Source organism: Marmota flaviventris, chromosome 20 (assembly GCF_047511675.1).
Source record: "Marmota flaviventris isolate mMarFla1 chromosome 20, mMarFla1.hap1, whole genome shotgun sequence".
Lineage (NCBI taxonomy): Eukaryota > Metazoa > Chordata > Mammalia > Rodentia > Sciuridae > Marmota > Marmota flaviventris.
Window position 1 is genome coordinate 16,481,377 of NC_092517.1, and position 25,215 is coordinate 16,506,591.

At 44.6% G+C, this 25,215-nt stretch overlaps 2 protein-coding genes across 2 annotated transcripts in view; one reads left to right on the forward strand and one right to left on the reverse strand.

Moving 5' to 3' along the window:
- The window catches only part of Syn2 (synapsin II), a 148,167-nt gene that overhangs the window by 95,596 nt on the left and 27,356 nt on the right, over nt 1–25,215 (forward strand). Inside the window, exons 2-5 of the mRNA XM_027931906.3 lie at nt 6,491–6,548; nt 7,683–7,774; nt 9,924–10,080; nt 14,998–15,087. Coding sequence (XP_027787707.1) covers nt 6,491–6,548; nt 7,683–7,774; nt 9,924–10,080; nt 14,998–15,087 — 397 coding nt within the window. The remainder of the gene's footprint in view (nt 1–6,490; nt 6,549–7,682; nt 7,775–9,923; nt 10,081–14,997; nt 15,088–25,215) is intronic.
- Nucleotides 17,339–24,597, reverse strand: Timp4 (TIMP metallopeptidase inhibitor 4). The gene is made up of 7 exons (XM_071605957.1): nt 24,537–24,597; nt 24,273–24,361; nt 23,146–23,317; nt 21,958–22,055; nt 21,385–21,499; nt 18,171–18,295; nt 17,339–17,539 (listed from the first exon to the last, which is right to left on the reverse strand). Exons 1-7 carry the CDS (start codon nt 24,595–24,597, stop codon nt 17,339–17,341), a joined length of 861 nt encoding a protein of 286 aa, XP_071462058.1.

The window sequence follows — 25,215 nt, forward strand, 5'->3', positions numbered from 1 at the left end:
CCAAAATAAAAAATAAAATGGGCTAGGGATGTAGCTCGGTGATAAAGAATGCTTGAGTTCAATCCTCAGTACCAAAAAAGAAAAGAAAAAGAACTATTGTTAATTTTGTTCAGCGAAATAATAAAATGGTGCTTATATTTAAAAAGGTATTGCCCTGCACCAAGCAAGTTGGTGGAGACAGGTAGTAGATTAGAGGTTACTTGGACCCAGGGGAAGAGAGAAGGGTTTCTACTTGGAATGATGAAAAAGTTTTGAAAATAGATTGGGGTGATGGTTGTGAGTGTCCTTAATGTCACTGAATTGTATGCTTACAATAGTTAAAGTGGCAAATTTTTTTATGTATGTTTTGCCACAATATGAAAATTAAAAATAAGAAGTCGTTACCAGTTATTTAAGCAATAATACTTAAAAATGGACAGGACAATGACATTTGGGATTTGCTTTAAAATACTCAAACCACAGTCCCGACAATGAAACAAGAGGGTGACAGCTTAGCAAAGTGTTCACAATTATTGAGGGAAAATATTTTCATAATAAAAAGTAAAAAGTTTTGGAGACTGACCATTAAGCCTCAAACACCCAGCCTGGCTTCTGAGAGCCTCCACCCATCCTGCCGTCCTGCGGAGCCCAGTGGAGCTGGACCCCTGCCATACCCTGACCTCACACTCAAGCCCCTGGACCTTTGCCCTCACCTTTCAATTCTGTGTCCTTTTTCTTAGGTGGCAAATTCATACCCTTCCTGAGACTGCCCCATCTTTTGTTTCCCGTGGTGCCCTATTCCTACGTCATCAGGTGACACCCTGTACTACACGCTAACACACAAGGTCAAGAGACTTACTTTCCAGCTACATCTTTCTAAGCCATATGAAGCTTTGGTGGCTGCTGTCATTTTGTGTGTATGCTTTATTTGTTTTTAATAAGGAAGAGATTGAAAAGCAGAAATGTGAATAATAATTATAAATTTTAAGGCTTAAGGAGGCCATAACATTTACCCATATTGACACTGGTCTTTTCTAGATTGTTTTTTCTACTTGGCAGCTGTTAATACATTTTTATATTTCTAGCCTTCCTGCTGGGTGCTGTGTACATTTTTACTGAGTTTACAGACTAACCACAGCCTTTCTTTCTTCAGGTTGCAAAAACCTGGCAATCCAGCTTGGAGTACCTGTATAAAACACATTTTTTGGAAGAGGGCAAAAAATTTGCTTTGTTTGGTTTCTGTGGTGCTAGGGATCAAACCCAGGACCTGTGTACTTGCCAAACATTCTACCCCTGCGCTGCGCCCTGGTCTCCCAGCATGTTTTTTCAGAGCAGGAAACAAGCACTTGGAGGTTTATCCCTGAGCCAGTGGAGTGGCCCTTAGTGCTTGGTGAGCCTCTGCGGTGGAGCGTTTGTCTCCATCTTGCCAGTGGGTGGCAGCAGGCGCTCACAAACTCCCCCAAACAGACAGGCTTGGATTCACCCTCCTGGTGTAGGGTGGGAAGGAGGAATCCCCTGCTATTTCTAGTTTATCTTCTAACTTCGTGAAGCCTTCAGATGCTTGGTCGAAAGAGCAAGGCCTGAGTTACAGCCAGGAAGATCCAAAAATTAAGCACATTGTTAGATGTTGGGACTAGCGCTAGGAATGCACCAGGTGCTGACTACCACCGAGGCTCCTGTGTCCTAACTGCCTTTCCCATCAGTGCTGCCATCCTCTCACCTGAGGTTTGATCTTTGCACATCTTAGTCACCTAGGAAGGATTTGTACTCTAGCCTGTTCGAGATCCTTTAGCGCCAGTGTAGTTGGAGGTTGAGAACAAATTTTCTTATGGTGAAGGATAGGGAAGAAGGGACGTGAGTGACAGTCTGGGACTGGCACCTGCGAGGAGAGACAAGACAGTGGGACCTGCAGAAGCATTCCATCCACTCAGTCCCAAGGATGGCCTCTTTCAGTTTCCATACTAGGAGTCCTGTCCAAACCACTCCCCTCCTAACGGCTCCAGTCAATAAGCAAGTCCTGCTTGTGAATCTCCTAAGTGCACTGCTCTGTGAAGAATCTGGAAATTTATAGATGCAATTATTATATTTGTATTGGCCCAGAACATATAATCAAATATCAGGACATAATTAATATCTAAAATTATATCCTAAATATTCTGGAAAATCCAAGACTAATTCATGGGACGGTCTGAGGGTGGCACTGGGGAGCAAGTCAGATTATTAGATAGCTGACTTCAGAAGGTGGTGGCAGGTGATGATGCTGTGAGCCCAACACGAGCAGACAACGGACACAATGAAAGGTCAGAAGAGGAAGAGGCCATGTTGGCTGAGGTAATAGTGAAGCAGCATAAATGTCTGCTGCCTTCTGCTAACGGGACTTCATATTTCTATACTACTTCAGAGTTTCCCAAACACTTCCAAGTCATCTGATTTCATTCTCAGCAACCCACAGGCCAGATATTACTAAATGGGATAAATTAATAAAACATTTATAATAGTGTTTAGTGCATGGGTGTGTGCTCACTATTATTTTTAAAGTTATCACTACCCACCCCCGCTTTTGAGATGAGATCTTTCACTGTGTTGCCCAGGCTGACCTCAAAGTCCTGGGCTCAAATGATGCTACCATCTCAGCCTCCTGATTTGCAGGGGCCACAGGATGTGCCACTGTGCCCAGCTTTAACCCTATTTTACGCATGAGGAAAATAAGACTCAGAGAAGCAGTTATTTGTGCAAAGTCACACAGCTGAGACTGGTAGTAGTAGGCTTGAATTTAGTTCCCTGGCTACTGGTTCTAGAACTTATTCTACATTGTCCCACACATAAGCTCAGCTTGCCTGGGTTGGGCCAAGTTTTGAGATGGTATCTGCACAGAAGTTTCTGAAATCATGCTCCTCAGTGTCACAAGCCCTAGTTGGGAACTGCATAGGAAATGACGAAGGCATTCTCATCCTTGAGTAACAACAATTAAATCTAGAAGCCTCTACTCATTTTAGCAATAAGGGGAGAGATGGTACATTACATGGTCCATCAAGGAAACTACAAGCCATTAAACTTGCATAGGTCCTCAGCTGCTAGGCTTGTTAAGAAAATGTCACAATAGGGGGAAATTAACAACACAGGCACCACAGATATTTTTAGTCAGTGTTTCAAGGATGTCCATCTTGGGTTCTGTTTAGGATTGAGTACACTGAGATGAATTTTAGATTTATTTTATAAGACTGTCAATCAGAAAGTCAATATTGAGCAGCTACTCTGTTCTCATCTTATACAAGGGACTGTGAGGGAAAACTAAAGGAGGTGAAGTGCATTTCCCAAACTTTCAAACACTGATGAGAGTGGTATCATCTTTTTCTTAGGTGGGGAGGGCAGTTTGATAATGCATTAAAAACTATAATTATGTCTATTCCTTGTACCAGCAATTTCTCAGTAAATTATTTATCCTATGGATGTATTTTAAAACATAAACCAGGCCCTGGGGATATAGCTCAGTGGTAGCTTGCCTATCATGCACAAGGCCCTGGGATCAATCCTCAGTACCACAAAAGTAAACAAACAAACAGATCATTGTAACACTATTTTTAATGGCAAAACCAAGAATCTATGGACCTAATGTTTACCAATAAATATTGGCTAAATTACTGTGTGCCTTTTAAGTGGAATTTCATGCAACTATTACAAAGAAGGTGGTCCATTGATGTGTGCTGAAAGCATATCACTAAGATACATGTTTAGTTTTCAATAATGAACATAAGAACTCTTTTGGCATGATCCCATATGTGCATATTTGAAGCATATATGCTTGCAGATATATCCACACTCCCACCCCCACCCATGCACCAGAGAGCTATGCCTATAATTAATAATGGGGACTATCTGTGATACAAGAATAATGGGAAAAGAGAACATTTAAAATTTTACCCTATTATATATAATTTTTGAAGATAAGTAAGTAGGTAGATTGATTGATTTAACCATATGTCACACCATTTTTTAACAATGTAAGCCTCTTGCCTAGGACAGGAAAGGGCACCTCCAAGAATCATTCACACCCTAGACTGACTCCCAAGCCCATCCTCTGGATCCCAGCACAGTCTGCTACTAGTGGTCTTTTAGTAACAGGAAAGACTTCTGTCATTTGCTAGCCAGTTCTAGAATTTTTCATGAAAATGCCTGGCATCAAAATATCCAAGGGCCAGAAGCTATGAGAACGTGCTCGTTCTCCAGAAGAGGGCTCTGTGCCCCTCTGCCTGCCATCTTGGCTCTTTTGCTCTAAGATTTTGGCTCAGCCAACAGGGGTCAGTGACCCTGGGCCAGGAAACACAAACTAAGATTTCCAACAGGACAAATTACCTTAAGGAAAAGGCATTAGGATAGCTGGGAGTTGGGGTGGAGGGGAGGCATGAAAACAGTTTTACTAGCCAACTTGGTCAATAGGCAGGTGCAGGAAGTGGCAGATAAACCCAGCCAGGATCTATAAATATACTTCAATATCAGTGTTCAAACCCACAAAATAAATGCGTGAATTAGAAAACTTGGCAGCATGTGAGCATCTAGCTGTAAGTCCTTAGTTCTAGGCTCAACTCCTGTGAACTTTTCTGTGACTTGGGCGTATTATTTAACTGCTCTGGGTTTCAGTCTCCCCAGCAATCAAATGGACAGTACTCTCTCTCCTGGCTTCTTCGCAGAGTTGTGTCAGTAAGTCAAGGAATGGGCTTTGAAAATGCAAGTCTTTATACAGAATGAGAAGTATTGTTAATGTCTCTGAGACTTATCTCACAGGAGAGCTATTTTGAGACAGGAAGATAGGAAGCATCAGAAAAGCATTGTGATAGCACCATAAACAGATCTCAACCCATGAAAGAAAGTGACCTTGTGGGTCATTTGCTTGGTTTCTTTTTCTAGTCCTCTTAGACCTATAGAGTCTAAGATCTGCGGGGCAGGGATTATGCCACGCATAGACGGAATAGTAGCCAAAGGGATGATGTGCTCCCAACCCCCTGTGTGAGGGGCTTGCTGGGCTGTGAATGTGGATCACAGTCCTGGAAGCAAGCTGATGTGAAGCTAAGTAAGGAATTGGGGCAGAGGTGGGAGGGATGGACCTCAGTGATCCAGCTCGAGGATGGCTGAGTGCCTCAGAGGAGCAATTTCAGGGTGGCCAGGGACTTGGATAGGACAAATGACAACTTCCTAGAACAGGCTGTTCCAGAATCCATAGAGAAAAGGAAATAGCCTGGCCTCGTCCTGGGTAGGTTGACAGGAACCAGGCTAGGAAGTATTTGTAGTGGGACGACTAGTGTTCACAACATCATTAAGTCCATTTTGAATGGGAGGAGGGAAATGGAAAAAAAAATTCAGGGCAGCACACATGGCAAGTCAGTTTTCAAACTGTGGGAGAAAAGATGGAGAGAAGAAATGAGCAGAGGGAGGGAGCGCTGTGCTGTGTGGCGGGCACTGGGCTCCGAGTCCCATGGGCTTGGGTAAAATACCAGCTCTGTCACTGACTTGCTGAATAACTTTCACTGTGCCTTTTCCTCCTCCACGTCTTGGTTTTCTTGATTTTAAGATGAAGACCTCTCTCCCATTTCATTACTTGTTATGAGAATTAAATGAAATGTTCTTGAAAATAACGAACATGTAATTTCTAGAACACAATGCCCAATAAATATTGGTTTATTCCTTTATTATGGAAAGAGATTCCCAGAAAATTTCTAATGAAACATGCCAGTTGGAAATCGTAAATACTGGCAAAGCAAGCCTGACCTACCTGATGGATACCGTGTGAAAAGGCCCTTTGTACAGTGGAGAACCAGCCTAAATGGGCAAAGAAGATTTTATGGGGAGGGTGGGTTAGAGGCAAGATAAAACTGGATATAAATGGAGGCATCAATGAAGTCTGCTTAAGAGGGACCATTATGCCATTAATGTGTTAATTTGAGGTTCCCCTAGGACCATGACAATCTGGGAAGATACTGTGGACTGCATAACTTATGCTGTATTTCTTGACTACTCAGAAATACAGCATAAGTTTCATATTCATTCATAGTAGCTTTCCTCAGTCACCTCCTCTCCTTGTATAAGTGTGAAGAGATGAAGGGTTAATACCAATTTCTTCAAAAACTCTAAGTCCACAGATAAAAGCAGCTACAAAATCACAGTCAAAGGATCAGAAGATAAGGAAACCTCAGAATAGACTAGATCTAACATTGACCTGTCCTTACCAAGAATAACATTGAGCCAATTTTTATTTCTAGATTCTTGTAGCCAAATACCAGGGATATTATCATAAAATCTTGAAAGCTGAGAGTCAGAGTGCTTTGGGTTATTTTACAGGTGGATAATTTGAGGCCAAGTGAGAGTGGTTTGCTTGAGAGCTTATGACGACCAAGTAGCAAGGACAGTCTCATTCTGAGGTCCAGTCTGCCGTAGTCCTCTTCTTTGTGAGAGTAAACATCTGACTCCAGACACTTGCACAAAACTAATTTGTGGTTTTTTGTTTTTCTTTCTCCAGGGCCAAGTGCTTTCGGGGCAAAAAAGTCCTTGGGGATTATGATATCAAGGTGGAACAGGTAACCAGCCCAAAGTCCCAGATTGCATCTGTGACATTTCCATTCCCTTGGGCATCCTGGAGTGACCCCTCTAGTTCTGCCAAGTGGAGTACAGTATCTGCCATTGGGTTCTGGGCGCTCCATCTTCTCTCACCACCCTTTCCCCAGGGCTTTCCTCTCTCTGAAGCACAGTCCTGAAGGCTGCTCCTTTTTATATCTTTGACTTATTTTTATGGTTCCAATGTCAGGATGGAGGCAACTAGTGTGGCTCTTAGAGCCACTTGCAGGCTGAGGAAGACCTTAGAGGAATGTCTTCCTAGGGTGTTGGCCATACCTCCATGTCCTTGGTGGCAGTATCTTCCTGGGTAGACACATGTGAACCGTTCAGGTGTGCTGCCTCCAGTAATACTGACCCTGGGCCTACGGCCAACTTCAGAGGGAACTTAGAAAAGAGCACACCTTTGTTTTAATACAGGGAAGTCCAAAAAGGTACATTTTCACCTTCTAACCCTTGCTTCAAAATAAGTAGATGACCAAGTCCATTTGGGAAGAGGGGGATGTCCAGTTTAAACAATGAATATATTTTCTAGGTAATGATAGAATTCACTCCTCATTCATTGCGCGGTGTGTTATGGCTGCCAGAGAACTTTCTGCTATTGCATTCAGTTCTTAAAACACCTTGTCAGATAGGCCAGGTTGATAAAAATTATTTCCATTTTGTAGATGGAGGAAACTGAACCCCAGGCAAGACAAGTAACTTGCTTAACATGTTATGCAGCTAGTTGGGGGAAGAGCAGAACTAAATTCCAGTTACCTAAACTAACATCTAGTGCTTTTATGTTGAAACTGGAGAAAGGGGACATTTGTCCCGTTCATTCCTTCATTGTTAAGAGGCAGCACAAACGGTGCCAGGATGGGGGTCACAAGACCCCAGTTTTGTTCCTGTTTTTTTCCAGTGAGAAGTTTTGTTTGTCCATTTCCTCTTTTGGAATGATTTATGTCCCACCTGCCCCATAGAGTCACTATGAGAATTAGATGAAATTGGTATGTGAAAACTATAAGTCAGTGTTTGGTGGTGTGGCGGCGGCGGCTACTGCTATATGGAAGACTTGGCAGTCAGGACTGTGAACTTACTGCCCTACTGTTATTTTCCAGGCGGAATTTTCAGAGCTCAACTTGGTGGCTCATGCAGATGGGACCTACGCTGTGGATATGCAGGTGCTGAGGAATGGCACGAAGGTTGTTCGGTAAAAGCCTTTTTGTCCTCAGGGTCACTGTCACTGTCTCCATTATAGCTTGAAGAGGTGGTTTCAAAGTCCAGTGTTAGCATGAGACAGCCGTGCTGTGTGTGGTACAGAGAAGTAAAGGATGTGTGTGGCGTGGAAGGGACAGAGAGGGCAGTCCTCCTGCCTTTCAGAGTTCCCAGTCCCCTGGTAGAGAAAACACCCTGAAGCTTCAAGGACTCAGAGCTCACTTAGAGGTAACTGCTTCCTACTAGGCTCCTGCCCCGCCTTCAGTCAGTACATGCTGTACTCCCACCATAATTTCCCCTGGAAAACGAGGTCCCATAGCTTTTTTTAAAAGTTTGAAAACATCTAGTTCAACTTTCCATTTTATGTTGATTTGCTTTGTTTCACCCAGTCAGTTGGTGGCAAGCTCTGTGTTCTTTATGAGTTCTTTTGACTCTCAGCTCTGTGTTCTTTTTATATTTCTCATTCCTGGGAACTTGTGTCTCATAGAAAAACCTAAGATTGGAACAGACATTGTGGGTGGAAAAAAATTAGCAATTATTGAACACTTCCATGTCAGGTGATATGCTGGGTGCCTTAAAGGTGGGAGATTTTCTTACACTTAATAGTTCTTTGACAGAGACAATGAGAATTCCAGATGGTGGGGAATGGTTTCTATAGTGTCGTTCCAGGAGTTCAGTGTGGTTTCAGGTTTTCAGAAATCAGTCTTGTTCTAGGAGGAGTCTGTAGCTCACCTTCTTTCCACCTCAGTCTGCTCAGACCCAATAGCACCTGGGTCAGTGACAGGAGAGGTCAGACTGGAGGTGTCTGGGACCTAACCACAGTGAGTGCATTCATTCTGGAGACTAAAGAGAAGACAGAAATGTCCACCCGAGTGAGAAGTGAGTTCAGTTTGATCCTACAACAGAGGATGGATGGGATCCTCCAAATGCAAGTAGTAGGTGTCATGGAGATACACACACAAGCAGGTAATGACAGAAAGGTCCAGGAGCAGGACAGCAGGAGGGAACTGGCAAGAATTAGGTAGGGTCCTTCCGAGTGCCAGTGTAGGAATTCAGGGACTGGCCGCACATCTAGCGCTCCATTCCTGTAACTGCAATATAGGGTTGGAGTTTGATCTCAGGCGTATAAGGCTTCCAGTGTCAGGATCTAGGTCAGTGACAGAAAGGCCTTGTAACAACAGGTCCCAGAACTGAGGACAAGGTCACAGCAGCCCAAGCAGATGTCATGCTGACTTGATGCTAAGTCCCTGAGAGACTGAGACCTCCTTCAACCCCCACTCCTAAGCCCTGATCTCTGAGTTTGGGTGGGGCTAAGTCTGTAGGTGGCGGTTGGATGAGTGCTTGGCAGAGAACCAGGTAGGTCATGCACACGGTGTGAAACTGCTGAGCCTTGGAGCCGTGGAGGTGGGTGCTGCCACACACCTTCTCTCTGAGAAGGTTTGTGAGGTGAGGGCATGAAGACAGGAGCCTTGTCCTGTGGAGAGCAGTGGCCAGGCACTTTGCTGGCTGGAGGTGAAATGGGAGCTTTCCCATGCATCAGAACATTCCGTTTTCTCAGTGCTTCCTGCAGCCATTGCTCAACCTCAGTTCTGCAAAAAGTATTTGTACCCCTCCCTAGCGTCCACTTTGGAAGAAGAATACCATTGGGAAGTTTGGCATCTGTTCTCAGCCAGCCTGGCCCCTTGCTCTCCTGGGGACCTGATGAGGGCATTGCCTATTTTAAGGAGCAGATTTAAGGACTCTGAACAGGACACTGAGGTCAGACCTCATGGCAGTGTGCTTTAGGCAGCCTTTTGTGTCATCTTCAGAGTCTTCCAGGACCCTCCTTGAGCACCAACTTTGGAAACACAAGGAGCTTCACTTAAGTTGTGAAGGTTTAAAAGTGTTTATTCCCTCCTGAAGCTATTTATGCTTAGTCCAAAGGAGTAAGAGAATTTCAGAAGTCCATTGCTCAAATCCCCTTTGAAAAGTACCATAACATTTCATTTCCCAGCCCAGGAAGGAATAATAATAATGAAATGAGGGTGACAGACTAGGTGGTCCCTAATACATCTTCTCTGACTTGAGCTTTGGAAATGGGAGACAAGGTGATGTGTAACGTGAGGTGCTGAGTAATGGAAAAACTGCCTCTGCGTTCTTACCAGGTCCTTCCGGCCAGACTTTGTGCTCATCCGGCAGCATGCGTTTGGCATGGCAGAGAACGAGGACTTCCGCCACTTGATCATTGGCATGCAGTATGCAGGCCTCCCCAGCATCAATTCTCTGGAATCCATTTACAACTTCTGTGACAAGCCATGGGTGGTGAGTGAGGCTTCCCTTCCTCTCAAGTAAAAGGGTGGGAGCTAGGCCCCAGTCTCCCAGGAGGGACCTTAGTACTCCACTGGTAGGCCCCAGGTGAGAGGATATGAGAGGAGGAGCCCTAGCTGCGCCATGGGGCAGGACAGGTCCTCACAACAACATGTGACCACCTGTCACAGTTTGGGCACCTTTGCTGCAGAGTGAAACTTTGGCTTTTCAACCAAGTGGTACAGATATTCTGTGAAGGAGTCCTTACAGGTCTGTAGGCTCTGCCCCTGACAGTGGGTGGCAATGATAAAAATGCCTGTTTCTCGCCGTTTAGAATGGCTAGAGTAACTACTAGAGAGGCCTGAGCCCAGTGAGACCAAGGAAATGGTTCAGCTGAGAGAGGTATGAGTGACATAGTCCTATCAAGTGTCTCAACAACATTAGAGTGAGATTTATCCAGATACACATGGACCAGTCACATACATGAATTGTAAGGTATCCTTTGAGATCATCAGATCTGACCGCTTTACAGTAGGGATGTGAAAATTGAAGAAGGTAAAGAGTGTAATACCACTTACTATAAGGTGCCAACCTCTGAGATTTTCCTGTGTTAATATAATTTAATCCGGGTTGGGGTTGTGGCTCAGTGGTAGTGCGCTTCCTGGCATGTGTGAGGCACTGGGTTTGATTCTCAGCACCACATACAAATAAATGAATAAAATAAAGGTTCATCAACATCTAAAAAATTTTTTTAAATATCATTTAATCCTCATGATAACCTTATAAAAAAATCATCATCACCATTATTATTTTTTTTACAGAAAAGCAAGACCCAGAAAATATTAAGTAACTTGCCAAAGTAGTAGAGCCAGAATTTCTCTAGATCACACTGCCTCTCACATAGATTGGCTACTGAGGAAAAGATGGTCTGATTTTCTCTTCCTTAGTCAGTCTATAGATCTGGGAGAGAATTTGACACTTGTAAGCAGAAAAAGGAACGTGTGAGCTTGACAGGTAGAGTGACCTGTGATTGCTTCTGGGGCACTCTGGCCTCCACTCTGACACTGAGAGGACCCAGCTCCTCTGCTTATAGCTCTGCTGCGCCAGGCTGGCCATCTCTGAAAGAAATGCCTGCTCCCATCACATCTTCTTCATCTTCATGTTTTGCAAAAATGAGATTTCAGCCATCACACACATGACCGCCAAGAGCTGGAGTCTAGGGAGGGTGTTTGACCAAACAGATCCATCTCCCTGCTCTGGATTTCTTTTCACACCTGAACTGACAGCTTTCCTGTGGCCCTGGACGCCATCCTGGCCCTTACGATGTAAGAGGAAGAGCAGTGAGCAGGAGTGAGGAGGCCTAGGAGCCACTGTGGTGAAGGAGCGGGTTGGGTTCCTGAGTCCACTTTCCCTGTGAGTGGCCTGAGGCATCTGCAACCCTAGAGTTCTGCAGAAACAGGCTAAAGGGGTTTGATCTGAGTATGTCATCCATCCCAGAAGAGCACGAAGGAGGCCTTCACCGCATGTCATCTGGCCTTCCTCCTGTACTTTTATGCCCTAACCCACCCACCCCCGGCACCCCCAGGACTCTACCATTGTGGTTCACTCTACCATTGAACCACATCCTTAACAGAAACTGGCTTCCTTGTAGCCACACAGGCTGATACCACTATTATCAGCTTTTTCTGAATAATTTTACTACTTATCAGCCCTCAGACTAAACCTCTCTGTGTCCTGGTTTCTTTGTCTACAAACTGGGATTAATATTATTACCTGCTTCTTCTTTGCCAGCCTGGTTGTTACAGTCCCCCAGTGTCTGAAACCTCATAAAGAAACTAGTTCCCTATTTTTTTTTTTACCTAAACTGTGGCAGAGGCCAGAGATGGAACAGGGAGAGCCTGTGCCTAGGGCTTTGCCCCCATGGGATCTGGTGAGGGGTCACACTCTCACCCATTCACAATCCCAGCACATTGCCTTTGGCATTGCATGAGAACAACAGGGCTCCCTGGCCACACACCAAGTTTTCCCTTCAGTTTGACTAAGCAGCTTACACAAATGACATTTTACATATTGTTCTCTGCCTGTTAATGGAAGTGGACAAATTTGGTGACTAAGGGGAGGGTCCCTTTGAGATGATGACTTTGGCTCATGTATCTAAATTTCTTACTGTGGCTGCTCTGGATGTCAGAAGAGGCCTCCAGTGGGTTGGAAAGGGCACTGCCTTGCACATCTGAACACATCTGTTGTCTCTGAAATTGGTCAAGGCGGGCCACTGGATTTTCAGAAGCAAAAATGAGGCTTTCAATGAAAGCATTCCAGAGAAAGTAAGAATGCCACCACCCCTTATTGCTCTAAATTTATCAGAATTCCTGTCAATCTTTCTGGTTTGTTTCTCTTCTTTTCTCTCCAGTGCTATTGATAGAACCCAGGGCCTCACACATGCCAGGCAAGCACTCTACCATTGAACCACATCCTTAGCCCACTTTCTGAGTTCTTTAGTGACAGATGAAGCAAGGTCAAGTTAAAAGCATTTAAGTTCCAGGAGAGATAAGGATAACATATTATTTACACGGATCTTGAAATCTCATTTCTTCCATGAATTCTTTCTTGCTTCATTGAGTAATTGGTTATACTGAGAATTTCTTCCTATTCATTGCCAATAGCACCCCAGCTCCCAAATTCACTCTTCTATTGTGCATAGAGGAAATAGCCCTTATCAGATATTATATTTGTTTAGTTGGTAACCGTGTACCTGTGACTTTCTCTAAGTTTCCAGGGAGGCAGAGGTTAGATGCCAAGCCTAGTAGCTTGAGCAGACAGGGACTGCTGGAAATCAGGTGAGGAGGGTGGAGTGAGCTCCCTGGGACCCAGCTAGAGCCTGGGAACTGGCTGTCATTTTGGTCTTGGCTGTCCTAGGGCCCTGAGAGTCTGCCGCAGGCCTTCCTGGCATCCGTGTGGTATCTGTGTAACTCCCCCACATGCGGGGCAGATAGGGCCCCACATGCCTTAGTACCTTGCCAGAGCGTGGGCTGCAGCAGGACAGAGGTTGTTAGGCAGAGCTGGCATCAGCTCCCTGGGGACGCTGCAGAGCCTCAAGAGTCCAGGCAGAGCAGGAGACTAGCTGGGCCCATGTGGGCAGGCAGATGAGATTGTGGGGAGAATCAGAGAAGAAAATAGGTCTGAGGAGACAGTCTTGACATTCAGTGCAAACTGAAGAATAAAGAGGAGAGCAGCAGGTACAATGGAGGGTTGCACTTGGCACAGGGAAGAGTCCTGGGCCCTCCCCTAGGGAAACCCCCATTCCAGCCTCCACCTTCCCCTGCTTCACCTCATTTGTGAAGCAGGAGGTCTGGTCTGGAGAACATGAAGTCTTTTTCAGCAATAAAATCTTGTTTAATGAGAGTTTATGAATCTCGCTTTCAGTCCTAGAGACCTTAGAGCTCCGGAGTCACCAATTATGTGTCACCAGAGGGTGTGGCCCAGGAATTCCAATATTTTCTACCATTTCAAAAATAATATCTTTGCCCATAAAATCATCTGCTACAACAGATGATTACTTAAACTGCAGTTATTTAGTGGAGTGTGGGAGGAAATCTAATAAAGGGATATTCTATGTGGTACAGAATTTGAGGAACTGATCAAATTTAACCCTCTCATTTTATATGTGAAGAAAATGAGAAGTAATCTCTTGTCTAGAGATATCTAGCAAGTTAGGAGGAAGAACAAGAACTAGAAGACTCCAATTTTCTAATAACCTGGCTGAGCTCTTGCTACTCTAACCCCTTTTCCTCTGCCTGGCTTGTGGGCCAGCATCCCTTCCTTATAGAGAGTATCACCTGAGCTTTTAAAAATTGTCCTAGCTTTTCTTTCTGATAAGTAGAAGCTAATTTTGATCAGACAACTTTCCATTCTAGCTGTTCTAGATACTGGTGGCTTGGAGTATGAACTAATCCCATAGTGCTAGAGAGAAGCTTTGCCCTGTTGCTCATACATGGGGGTCTTGGCTGGACAGGAAAGTCCTGGGTCTCCTGTGGGGAGAGCGTGGTCTCTGCAGAGCCTGATAGGCAATTACTTGAAGGAACTGGGAGAGTTAGAGGTTGGTAATTAAGGGCCCTGGCTGTAACTCTGCTCAACAACTAAACAACTGGGCAAGTGACTTGTTGCACCTGAGTTTCTTCATTTATAAACGGGAGAGGGGTGCTGGCTGGGTGCCAAAAGCCCTTTAACCCTGACACCATATATATACTCTGCCTCTGCCCCTTGAAGCTATCCCATTTCTCAAAGGGGAAAGGTCCAGCAAGTTGAGTTCTTGGGTTAGTCAGTCCCAGAAAGACTAGGCCGATCTATCCTACACATCATAACCATCTAAATCTTTCTAAAGAATAGCTTTATTCTTGACATTCTCTGCCAAATTCTGGGGACTCCATACAGCTCCATGAAAAAACTTCCATTCTTTTGACTGACACTTGAACTTCTAAGAATTGGCCCTATAACCTCTCTAGCTTTTTCCTGGTCTATTGGTCAGATAAGCAGGTATTTTCAGTTAAGAGACCCAAGATTCAATCCTAGAATCACCTCTTTTCAGTCCTGGGATTTTAGTTCAGTTTCTTACCCCCTCTGTGTTGTGCACATAAAATAAAGATAAGACACCTAATTCATCAGTTTGATATGGATTAAATGAAATACCATTAAAACTGAATAAGTGCTCAATGAAAGTGCTTGTGCGCTCTCTCTCTCTCTCTCTTTCCCTTCCCCAACTAAAGCGTATGTTCCTTGAGAACAGAAATTAGATGTTCACTTATGTCTTCAATGTGCTTAGCACAAAGCCTTCAGTAGAGAAAGTGCTCAGTATTTGTTTCATGGATTGATGCTTTGTCCCCCTGTTCCAGAAGTTGTCCTAAGTAAGCTGAAATGTTTTCTTCTCTTTTGCAGTTTGCCCAGATGGTGGCCATCTACAAGACACTTGGAGGAGACAAGTTCCCACTCATTGAGCAAACATACTACCCCAACCACAAAGAGATGGTAGGTGCTAAGTAGGGACTGAGTCTGCTGTTTGCCCTCTGAGCTTAATTAACCACATGGATCTCACCATCTCAACCCCAAAGATTCCACTGGAATGGAACTATCAAGTCACTTTGTGGAGCTATAGTAACTGGATTTTGGCCAACAACCTCTTGTTTTTAAATTCTGGAGACAGAATAGGAAATAACAGCAACAAGGGCAGTTTAATAAATCTAAGGGAGTAACGAACCTGTGGACCAACAATCAGAAGATCTCACTACTTGGAGTTGTATCTCTGGCTCTGCCAGGTATCTCTGCAAGTTACATTTCCTCACTCTTGTGTCAGTTTTCCAACCACCCAGGGGGGCAAAACTATCCCTGACCTGGATGTCTAACACGATAGGTACAAAGAGTCTCGTAGTAATAGCTTTCTGATAAAGCGTGAAGCTCTCCTTAGATATAAGCTGTTGCTCTTGTATTATTCACCAGACTTCCATTCCCTTGGCTTCCTCCAATTGGGATAAAGCTGGGCTAACCCTGTGCTTTTTCTGAGTCCAACCTAGGAGGTCAGAAAAATCAGCAAGATGGGATGTTTTGTCCATAGAAGGCTGTGACTAAGGTTTTTCCTCCAGCAGAGCCTGGAGCCCAAGCTCCCGTCTTCCTTACTGTCCACACCCTCTGCCCAAGGCTGGTGTGATCAGATGTGATCCTGCTTAACCCACCAGTGGAAACTAGCTGCCAAAGGCTTGCAAGTATTGTGCTCTGGGACAAAGACCATGTTGTTCACCCTCCTATTCCTTCCCCCAAAAGGAATCGCCATTTGCCGCATTTCTATGAATCCTGAGCCTTCTCCTAGAACATTGTACATATCCCTGCTTACCCAGCAGACCACACATATGGGAGATTTGGGGCTGGAGGGAGAGGAGCTCGGACCTTGAAAAGAACTATGTCCAACATCATCTTCACCAGAACTTCCTCAGGGAGAGGCTCTGGAATTTTAAACCCTTGCCCTAAATAAATCCTAGAGGTTAATATGAGGATTTTCCCATTTAAGGCAAGCCAGGAAGGTTTGCAGAAGGCCTGAGGAACCCTGAGGGGCCAAGGCTGGAAATCTCAGGTAGTCTAGGACACAATGAGGAGGCAGGCAATGAAGGAAGTCTCTGAGGATCAAAGCAATTTTTTCCTGCTATAACATCTAGCAGGGCTGACCAATGGGGAAGAAAATTACATTAAGTGCAGGATGTATTCCTCCTCTTTTCCCCAGGGTCCTTGTGATATTTCTCTCCTATCCTCTTATCCTGAAATATGCACCTAGGAGGTCATCTCTCAGGATTTCAAAAGCTGATCAAGGGGTAATTTCCACTCTGCAAGAGAAAGGCCTTTTGGCTTAAAAAAAAGAAAAAAAGGCACTGGGTTCAATCCTTAGTACTACATAAAGATAAATGAATAAAATAAAAGTCCATCTACAACTAAGAAAAATAAAAAAAAAAAATTTTAAAGTCCTGAAGTAAGAATGAAGACATTAGTAACCTTAAAGAGGCAGAAGGGACAGCCTCTGGACATCAGCTGAGGGAACCAGGAATAGTTAACCTGGAGGGAAAGTATTCATTCCTAGACAGCAAGTCTCCTCCTATCCAGAGGTGTGCTAGGATCTTCTGCCAGGAATGGTGTCAAGGGGATTGCCGCACAGAGAGGAAGGTGAGGCTGTTTAGCTCTCACACAGAGTGATTTTGGGTCCCCTAAGTAGATGAGAGTACATGAGAGGATTAGGATGAATGGAGTTAGTAGGAGTAGAGGACACATAGCCATAGTGTTGTTCATTTCATTACCACTGTGGTCAGCCCATCTTCTGTTGTTATACATCACAGGGCTGCACCATTTCATAGGTCTAACATTCACCGTTTCTCCCCATCAGATAATTTAAGGTAAACAACACTTATTTTCCTGGGGAGAAAAGGAATTAGTCTTGGTCTTGGAAAATAAACTAAACCAGATCAAAACTTTCAATAATAGATTAAACTATTGCGGGTAGGGGTTGGGAGGAAGGAGAGAAGGAATGAGGTCAGGACAAAAAAAGTCATGCTACCTTCCCAGGTTATGGACTAGGCTCTTAGACACAAGAGTAATGTTCCCCATCCCTACCATGATGTTGGTAAGGCCTTCCACTTGGCACTTCCCATTGGCTGGCAGCAACAGGGTAGATGGTAACAGAGTTCCAGTGAAGGATTGGTCTTCAGGTCTCTCGAAAGGCTGTGGTGGTCACTGGTCTTTACTAAGGCTCGATGACGTCAACAAACTCCTCCCTATTGGGGTGGTGTTGTACCAGCTGCCATTTGCAGGTGCCATCCTCATTCTTCTTGCAGAAAAAATGGTGGGCCTGGTTCCCATAGAGCTTCCGTTCCAACAGCCAGTCTGTCCAGAGACACTGATTGCGCATCGATTTGTTACAGGTCGGTGAGTAGCAGATGGTAACCTAGAGTCATAACCACAACATCAGAGTGAGGAAGAGGCCCTTCCTCTTCTGTTGCTGCTGTCAGACCCCAACATATCCTCCCAGCCCTTTTCGACTGCACCCCACCTGTGTTTTATGAAGCCTTTCCTCGTCCCCACTATTCCCCTGAGTTCTCCTGCTCCATGCTCCTTGTGTAAGTGTTACCTCTCTAATATTTCTGGAATCTACCACTGACCTTGAGCAAGTACTTCACTTCCCAGAGCTTTAATTTCTTTACCTTAAAATGGAAGTCTTATTTCTTTACAAATGTGTTACGGAGACCAAATTAAATATTTAAAATAAATTGACTACTATAGGGTCCAGCAAAAAGTAGGCTCTCTCTAAATAATGGCTGTGGTAAAGTCATCTCATTCTGCTTTATATGATGACCACTCTACCAACCAAAATGTTAAGTTCTTTGAGGTCAGGGACTATGGACTCTTTCTTGCTTTTTCACCGCCAACTTCATGCAGTGTCTGATCCATGCCATATTTCAAGTAGAATATGATTGATAAATAAATAAATACATGAAGGAAAGAATCCTGAAGGGTGAGTCTACAAGGCTTAAGACCCTCACCCACCCCAGATCGTCTTAGAAATGGACCCCCCTCACTTCGCAGTCACAGTTGAAAAGGTAGTGGTGATTCAGACTCTGTCTCTGCGCCATGGACACGTTTTCCCAAGGCTGGATATAGTTACACATATTGATGAAGATTTTTCCATCATTGAGAACATTACCTTCATGGGGAGATAGAAGAGAATATAACATCAGAACTGTGCTCCTAGAGCCCTGGGTCCTTCAAGAACCCAGAATTATAGTCAGTGACGAGCCAAAGCTCCAGTGGTTGGTTGGTTTATTTGTTTGCTTATTTTTAAAATATTTATTTTTTTAGTTCTACACGATACCTTTATTTTGTTTATTTATTTTTATGTGGTGTTAAGGATCGAACCCAGGTCCTTGCACATGCTAGGCAAGCTCTCTACTGCTGAGCCACAACCCCAGCCCCTATTAATTTATTTGTCTATTTATTACTGGCAATTAAACCCAGGCCTTGCATATGCTTTGCCACTGAGCTACACCACCATCTCCAATGGCTTTTTTTTTTCCCAATGAAAAAAAATCAGAATTTTATTTTAAGGCATATTCAGTTGAATGAATGAAGGAAACACAATTTCTAGTTACAAATAGCAATGTTTTAAATTTAGATATAGAGATTGTAAGCAATAAAATGTATTGATTTTTAATTTTCAGTGTTTAACTGTGAATTACCAAAATTAGACCAAAGGTTGATACAGATCTTTGTTTTAATTAAGAAACCTGATGTAAATTTTATCTGTTAACCTCTACTTCTTGAGCTTCTGCATCTTATTGAATCTTCCAACAAAATAACTCAGGGGCCTCTGTGCTGGTTAAAAATATGCCTCAGTGGGCAGGGTCCAGTGGCTTTTTGATAGCAGTGACAATATGGGGCTCAATGGAGGAACTGGAAAAAAACCTATAATTTTTATAGCAGGAGATTAACAACATATTATGCTTGTTCAAGGTAGAATTGTGGGGTCTGGTAAAGACATTTTTCTCTAGTAGGTACAGAGAGAAGGTGGGCTTTAAAATCAGACTTCAGGAGCTCTGGGGGGTGTAGCTGAAGTTAAGTGCTTTCCTAGCATGTGTAATGTCTTGGTTTTGATCCCCCCCCCAAAAAAAAAAGTGAGACTCTATGCGGGACCCTCTTCTTTTCAATTACTTGCTGTATAACCTTAAAGAAAGTCACGAAATCTTTCAACTGGAAGATAATAATAATAATAAAGTTTGGTCAATATTAAATGAGAATGTCTGTAGAATTCCCCATACAGTTGAAGACTCACAGAAAATGTTCAATAAATAATAGGATCCCTTCCCCTTTCCAGTCTTTCCCAATATCTAGGCCAGTCTTCTGTCCCCTGGTGAGTCTTTGCACATTAGAAAGTTCCTCTTCTTTCCTACCAAGCTCCTTCCCATCTTTCAAAGATCCTTTTTAGTAATATCTTGTCCTTGTGACCATGCAGGCCTTCACATCTTCTAGAACTTCCGTTGCTCAGTCATTTGCTCACAAATCACAGCAGCTAGAACCCAGTACCAGGAATACAGAAATAAATAGGACAAGATCTCTGCCTCCAAGAAACTTCAAATGTGACTGATAAGTAGGCAAAAATGACCTTATGGTATGACTATATAGAAGATGTAGTATAAGAGCAAAGGAGGTCCAATTATCTCCAGGTAAGGAACAGGTAGAGTGAAAAAAAAGTGTCTCCGAGGAGGGAAGGTTGTGCGTGCTTAGAAGGGATGGGGAGGACTTCATCTGTCAAATAAGTGGAGGTCTTCTGAACATTGGGACTGTCCTACACCAAGGCAGAATGACATCCCATTGGCACACCTTCTGCAGCTCCAAATAGTTTATTTCAGCTCTGGGAGAAGAAGGGTCAAAGAACTATTATGACAGATAGCAGAAGACCAAGCTAGAAAGGTCAGCAGTGTTCTGGTCTCAAAGGGCTTTCATAATCTGGCAAAAAAGAGTTTCTGACTTTCTCAGAAGGGTACAGGTGTCACTGATGACTTTTCCATGGACTTATGTTTTGTTGTTTATCCCAACCCTCAATTATACCTGACCTTGAGGGCAGAGAGCTTGTACCTAAGAGTCTAACAAATGGCTAGACACAGAGGGTAGGTCTGCTGGAAACCAGAGGGCTCAGCAGCATGCCATGTCTCCCATCCAGGAGCTCCCTGCTCAGCACAATTCCACATCCTTAGAGCTAACCTCTATCAGTGTGGCCTCCAATGCCTGTCACTCCTCAAGAGCCATGTCCGAACTCTTTGAAGTCTATGACTTGTTTTTTGAATTTCCATTCTCCTGTCCAAGGCCTGGCAGTGTGTTGTAGGTGGTCTTTTGTTGTTGAATGGATAAATGGAAGGTAGAATTCTGCCTGTTCTCTCCACCTGCTATGCTCTTCATTTTCCTTGCTTTCTTCCTAGATAGTTTTTCTTTTTCTTTCTTTTTTTTCCCTTCCTTATTTATTTATTTTGTTGGTGAGGGGAAGTACTGGGGACTGAATCCAGAAGCACTCTACCACTAAGCTACAAACCACCTTTTTTTAAATTTTTGAGACAGAATCTCAGTTACTAAAGCTGGCCTTGAACTTGCAGTCCTCCTGCCTCAGCCTCCAAAGTCACTGGGACCAGCCATTTTTCATCTTTTGAAAGAGGCCAGTTTAGATCTCACTTATACCACAAAGCTTCCTTGATTGTTCCCAGTCACACAAATACCTCCTTTCCTTAAACTCCAAAATAACTTAGTGTTGTATTTATTAGTTTATGAAGTCATATTCTTATACAGTTCTTTAACTGTTCCATCCAAACCATTTCAGAATGGAGGCTTGCCTGTGCCCAACTTCATGGAACAGAACTGTGTTGGACTCAAGGCTCTTATTAGGGTCCATGCAAAAGGCAGGGATAACCCATAAGGAGCAGTTTCAGGGGACAGATTTGGGTCAAAATGCCAAAAATCTTATGCTAATTAAAACTGTTTCAAAATGGAGCTTACTGTCCGAGCCTGGGAGAGCACCCTTTCCTTAAAACTGGGAAGCAGTGGCCAAGATCATTCTAAGGAAAACTCTTGCCTTAATGAGAGGTCACCAAGACTCCCCCCAACTAACAGGCTGTCACTATCACAACTGTTTTTATGTGTAATAAAATGCCACCTGGCTGGCTTGCTGCCCCAGGAAGGCCCTGGCTCCTGCCTCAGGACCTCCTTGGGACAAACTTCATCCCCACCAGTCGCTAGTCTTTGACTTACCAGTTATAAAGTACTGCCTCTTACTGTTGACTGCTATTCTAGTTCCACAGAGAGAAGTGTTCACAGAGGTGTAGACATAGCGAACCTCCTTGACTTTCTCAACCCCTTTAAACATCTGAAAGACAATTGCAAAAAAAAAAAAAAACTCGAAAACAAACCCCAAAACACAGTATTTGGTCAGTGAGTATAATTTGTATATTAACAGGCAAAAACTTCTCTTTTCTCAGTCTCAAAAATAAAGTGAAAGTCTAGTTTCAGAATTGGTGCACTCAGAGTCCACAGACTCCTACTGGGTTGTCTTTGTCTTAAAAATTTTTTTTTTTTAAATCTAAATTTATTCCAGTGGAAGGAAAGGTACCTCAATGGCAGCTGTGGGACCCACTGAGGCCCCCACACTGCACTGCCCTTGGGTTTTGTGGTCCCTGCCCCCAACATTCCAACCAGTTCCCACTTCACCATGTCTACAAAAAGTTCACTGAACCAGATTGTCTGAAACCTACCCTCCCAAAACACAGACCCCATTTCCCTCTACCAGCCTAATGAGGGTAAATGCCCTGTCCTGCCCCCATGTACCTTCATCCGTTTGAGTTCATACTGGAGCAATTTGTTAGGGTTAGCAGGGTCTTCATTAGCAGTCACTATCTTCTCACTGGTGACTTTGGCCCGAATCACTGCACAGGGAGAAGAAAGAGGGAAAAAACCATTAGCACTTGGAGCAATCTATTTGGGATCTGGATGATCTGGGGACCCTGGAGAATTTCAGGTGTTGGGTTTTGAGTGGTGTGATAGAGTTCTGCAGTCACTGCAAGTTCAAACTCTTTGCGATTCTTAGGTCCTCAGCCTCTGTGCTTTTTGGGCAACCTGTTAATTTGGAGAGCTCTAGTTCCTGCGACTCTGGGAACTGTGGGCAAAGGGGAGGAGTCAGAGTGGTTGAGCAGGAAGGAGCCCCTTGAAGGATTCCTGTGAGGCTCATCTGTTGAAATAGCTCAGAGCCTCAAAGCTCTCCCAGAGTTGATATTAGTAAATGTTTATTGAATCCATAAATATTCTGACCCTGCTGAGAAAACCCATCTCTTGCCATTTGGGCGTTAATCAAAAAAACTGTTTATGAAAGTCTTCCTCTTGGTCTTGTACTGGGCACAAGTCCCACAGATGTGATTGCAACAGAGTCCTCATCCTGCAGAACTTTTGGTCTATCAGAGGATGTGCCTATAAAAACCAATAATACTGAATAGTAGAAGCACAAACTTGGTAGAGACACAGTGGTAGCCAGGGAGCAAGGAAGCCTCCAAAGAAGGGACCTGAGTTAGCCCTTGAAGGATGAATTGGAGTTGGCCAGGAATGCGAGGGTGTATGGGGAAAGGGCATCCAGATAGAGAGGAGAGAAAGGGCAAAAGGATCAGAGTTGGGATGGGGACCCGGTGACAACCTCAGTTATGGGCTTGGACAGACAGGCCCCACCCCCAACCCAGCTGGATCACTCTGGTGACACTCCAGTTAATGATACTCCCAGGTTGCAGTATGGTCAGGATGAGGGGCGTCGCTGTAGAGGTCGGGACAATCTATTTTCTTACAAATCAGACTCTGTGCTTGCAAGGTTGCTCTGGTGCCAGCCCTTTCAACCCATCAGCCTCAGCAGGAGGCAACGGTGTGGGGGGGGTTGAGCTCCTCCCCTTTCCTCAGACTCCTGGTCTACCGCTCAGCCCAGAGCCAGTCCCCACCGCCACTGCCCCTGCTGTGGACCGCCTGGGCCGGACTCACCAACCGCCGAGCGGCAGAAATGCTGCTGCGGGTGCGTTGGGAGGCAGCTGCACGCCTCGCCCCGCCCCGGGGGCCACAGCAAAGCCAGCAGTCCCAGCACCAGCGCCCTGCTCGTCGCGACTGAGAGGCTCCAGAGCACGACACCGCAGAGCCCCATCAGAGCCTGTGGGGTCTGTCGGAGCAAAACAGTCGGTCCAAGGCGCCTTAGAACGCGCCCGGCCCTCCACCCGCCCCCACACCTCTGCTCTGTGAGATGACCATAGAACCAATCCCGCCCTAATGGGCTCCGCCTTCCTTTGGCTTGAGGCCACCTGTGGTGGCAGGACCCGAGACCCTCCAACTAACCATCTCAGTGAGAGTTAGTGGGGATCCTGAGGAGCTAAGCCTCTGGAAGTAGAGGGCAGACACTGGGAGAGGGATGCTGTCAGGGGCAAAAAGAGAAGAGCAACCAAGACGAACGCCCCAGGGCAGAAAGACCAGGGGCTGTGATTCAGGCCGAAGGGACAGTGAGGAGAGGCTCAGAGAGGAGGAGACAGGCAGAGGTCGAGAGAGGCAGACAGAAATACAACAACAGGCAAAACACACAGTGATGGAGAAGGACGGAGCCTTGCTGAGCGGCATACTGGGAATGAGACAAGCTACTCAGGGCTCCTTTCAGCTGCGGGAAGTGTTTTCAATGCCCTATTTATGAGGCTCCAAAGCAACAGCAAACAGTAAGGGAAGGGACAGAGAAAGTTGGGGTGTGTGTGTGTGTCTTGGCTCTGTCAGCTGGGGGGTGGGGAGAGATGTCAGAGAAAGCAGCCTGTGCTTAGAAACCCTTTCTCTAAGCAGGAGCCTTAGACTCTGCAGATAGCAAGGGACCGTTCTCTCAGGTGTCCCATCACTTAGGACAAAGTTTGGACCTCAAAGCCCTGTTTCCAGTTCCTGGGTGATTCTGATTGTTATTGCACGTTGTAGCCACTGGAGACTACGTGGGGAAGCTTGGGGGCCAAAGAAGTAAGGGGCTCGGGCTCGTTGTGACCCAAGCCACTGTCCAAGGCTCGCAATAGAAGAACCATTGAATTATAACTATAGAAAGTAGAAGGTCGGGTTCTGATTCTGTCATTAGGTAGCTTTGTCACCTTTACTTTGCAGAACCTCAGTTTTTTCTCCATAATATAGGCTTGCATGATCTTCTTCTTCTCCTTCTCCTTCTCCTTCTCCTTCTTCTTCAGTGCTGGGGATCAAAGAGCCTTGCACAAGCTAGGCAAGCACTGTCCCACTGGGCTACACCCCCAGCCCTGAAGTACATGTTTTCTGAAGCCCTTTGAAGCCCTTTCCCCCAGCCTCCACTGGCTTCAGCCAGGAATGCTGAAATCCTCAGGTCACATTCTCCCAGTATCTCCTCACACCAAGATTCCATGGGAATCTGACTTTTTCATCAGGGTTGCCATTATCTTCTTCAGGGGACATCTTTTCACTTGGATGGTATTGATGACATTTGAAAGGAGAGAGACTGACAGGATAGGTCCAAGCTGGTGTCCAGGTTGGTTCTTCATACCATGTCTAGACCAAGATAAGAACTAAATGTATTATTTGGAGGAATCTCAGAAGCATCCAGTCCAATCATTCATTTGACAGGTGTGAAGGCTGAGACCCAGTGATACAAATTGATTTATAGAAAGTTAGTGGCAGAAAGCACTAGAAAACAAGTATCTTTATGTGTATTCTAGTGCTCTGTATACTCTACCACATTATTTCTTTTCATTTGGCTTTCTTTTTTTTTTTAAACAGCTGGAAATCCTGTCTTTGGAGGATAATTCTTTCTTTTAAGTTTTTATTGCTCCTCTGTTAAAATAAGGCTACTTCAAGAATGCATTCATTTTCATAAGGATCCCTTTCCAAGGGTAAACATATTGAATTCTTACATGAACTCTCTTCCAAACTCCAAGCTGGGCAGAAATAGGCCTTAGCATATTAAGCCATGTTTGGGGTTTAGTTTGTGCTGTTGATGAGCAGCAAAGACTCTGAATGAAGAAGAGTACAGCTGGGTCAGTATTTTTGAAGGGGTAGGTACTAAGAGATACATGA

Coding starts and splice junctions, on each gene's coding strand:
- Timp4 (XM_071605957.1), bottom strand. CDS start 24,597: ATGTCCCCTGAAGAAGATAATGGCAACCCTGATGAAAAAGTCAGATTC. Junction 21,500..21,957: donor ATGAACTCAAACGGATGAAG/GTACATGGGGGC, acceptor ATTGTCTTTCAG/ATGTTTAAAGGGGTTGAGAA. Junction 17,540..18,170: donor TTTTCAACTGTGACTGCGAA/GTGAGGGGGGTC, acceptor TTATGACTCTAG/GTTACCATCTGCTACTCACC.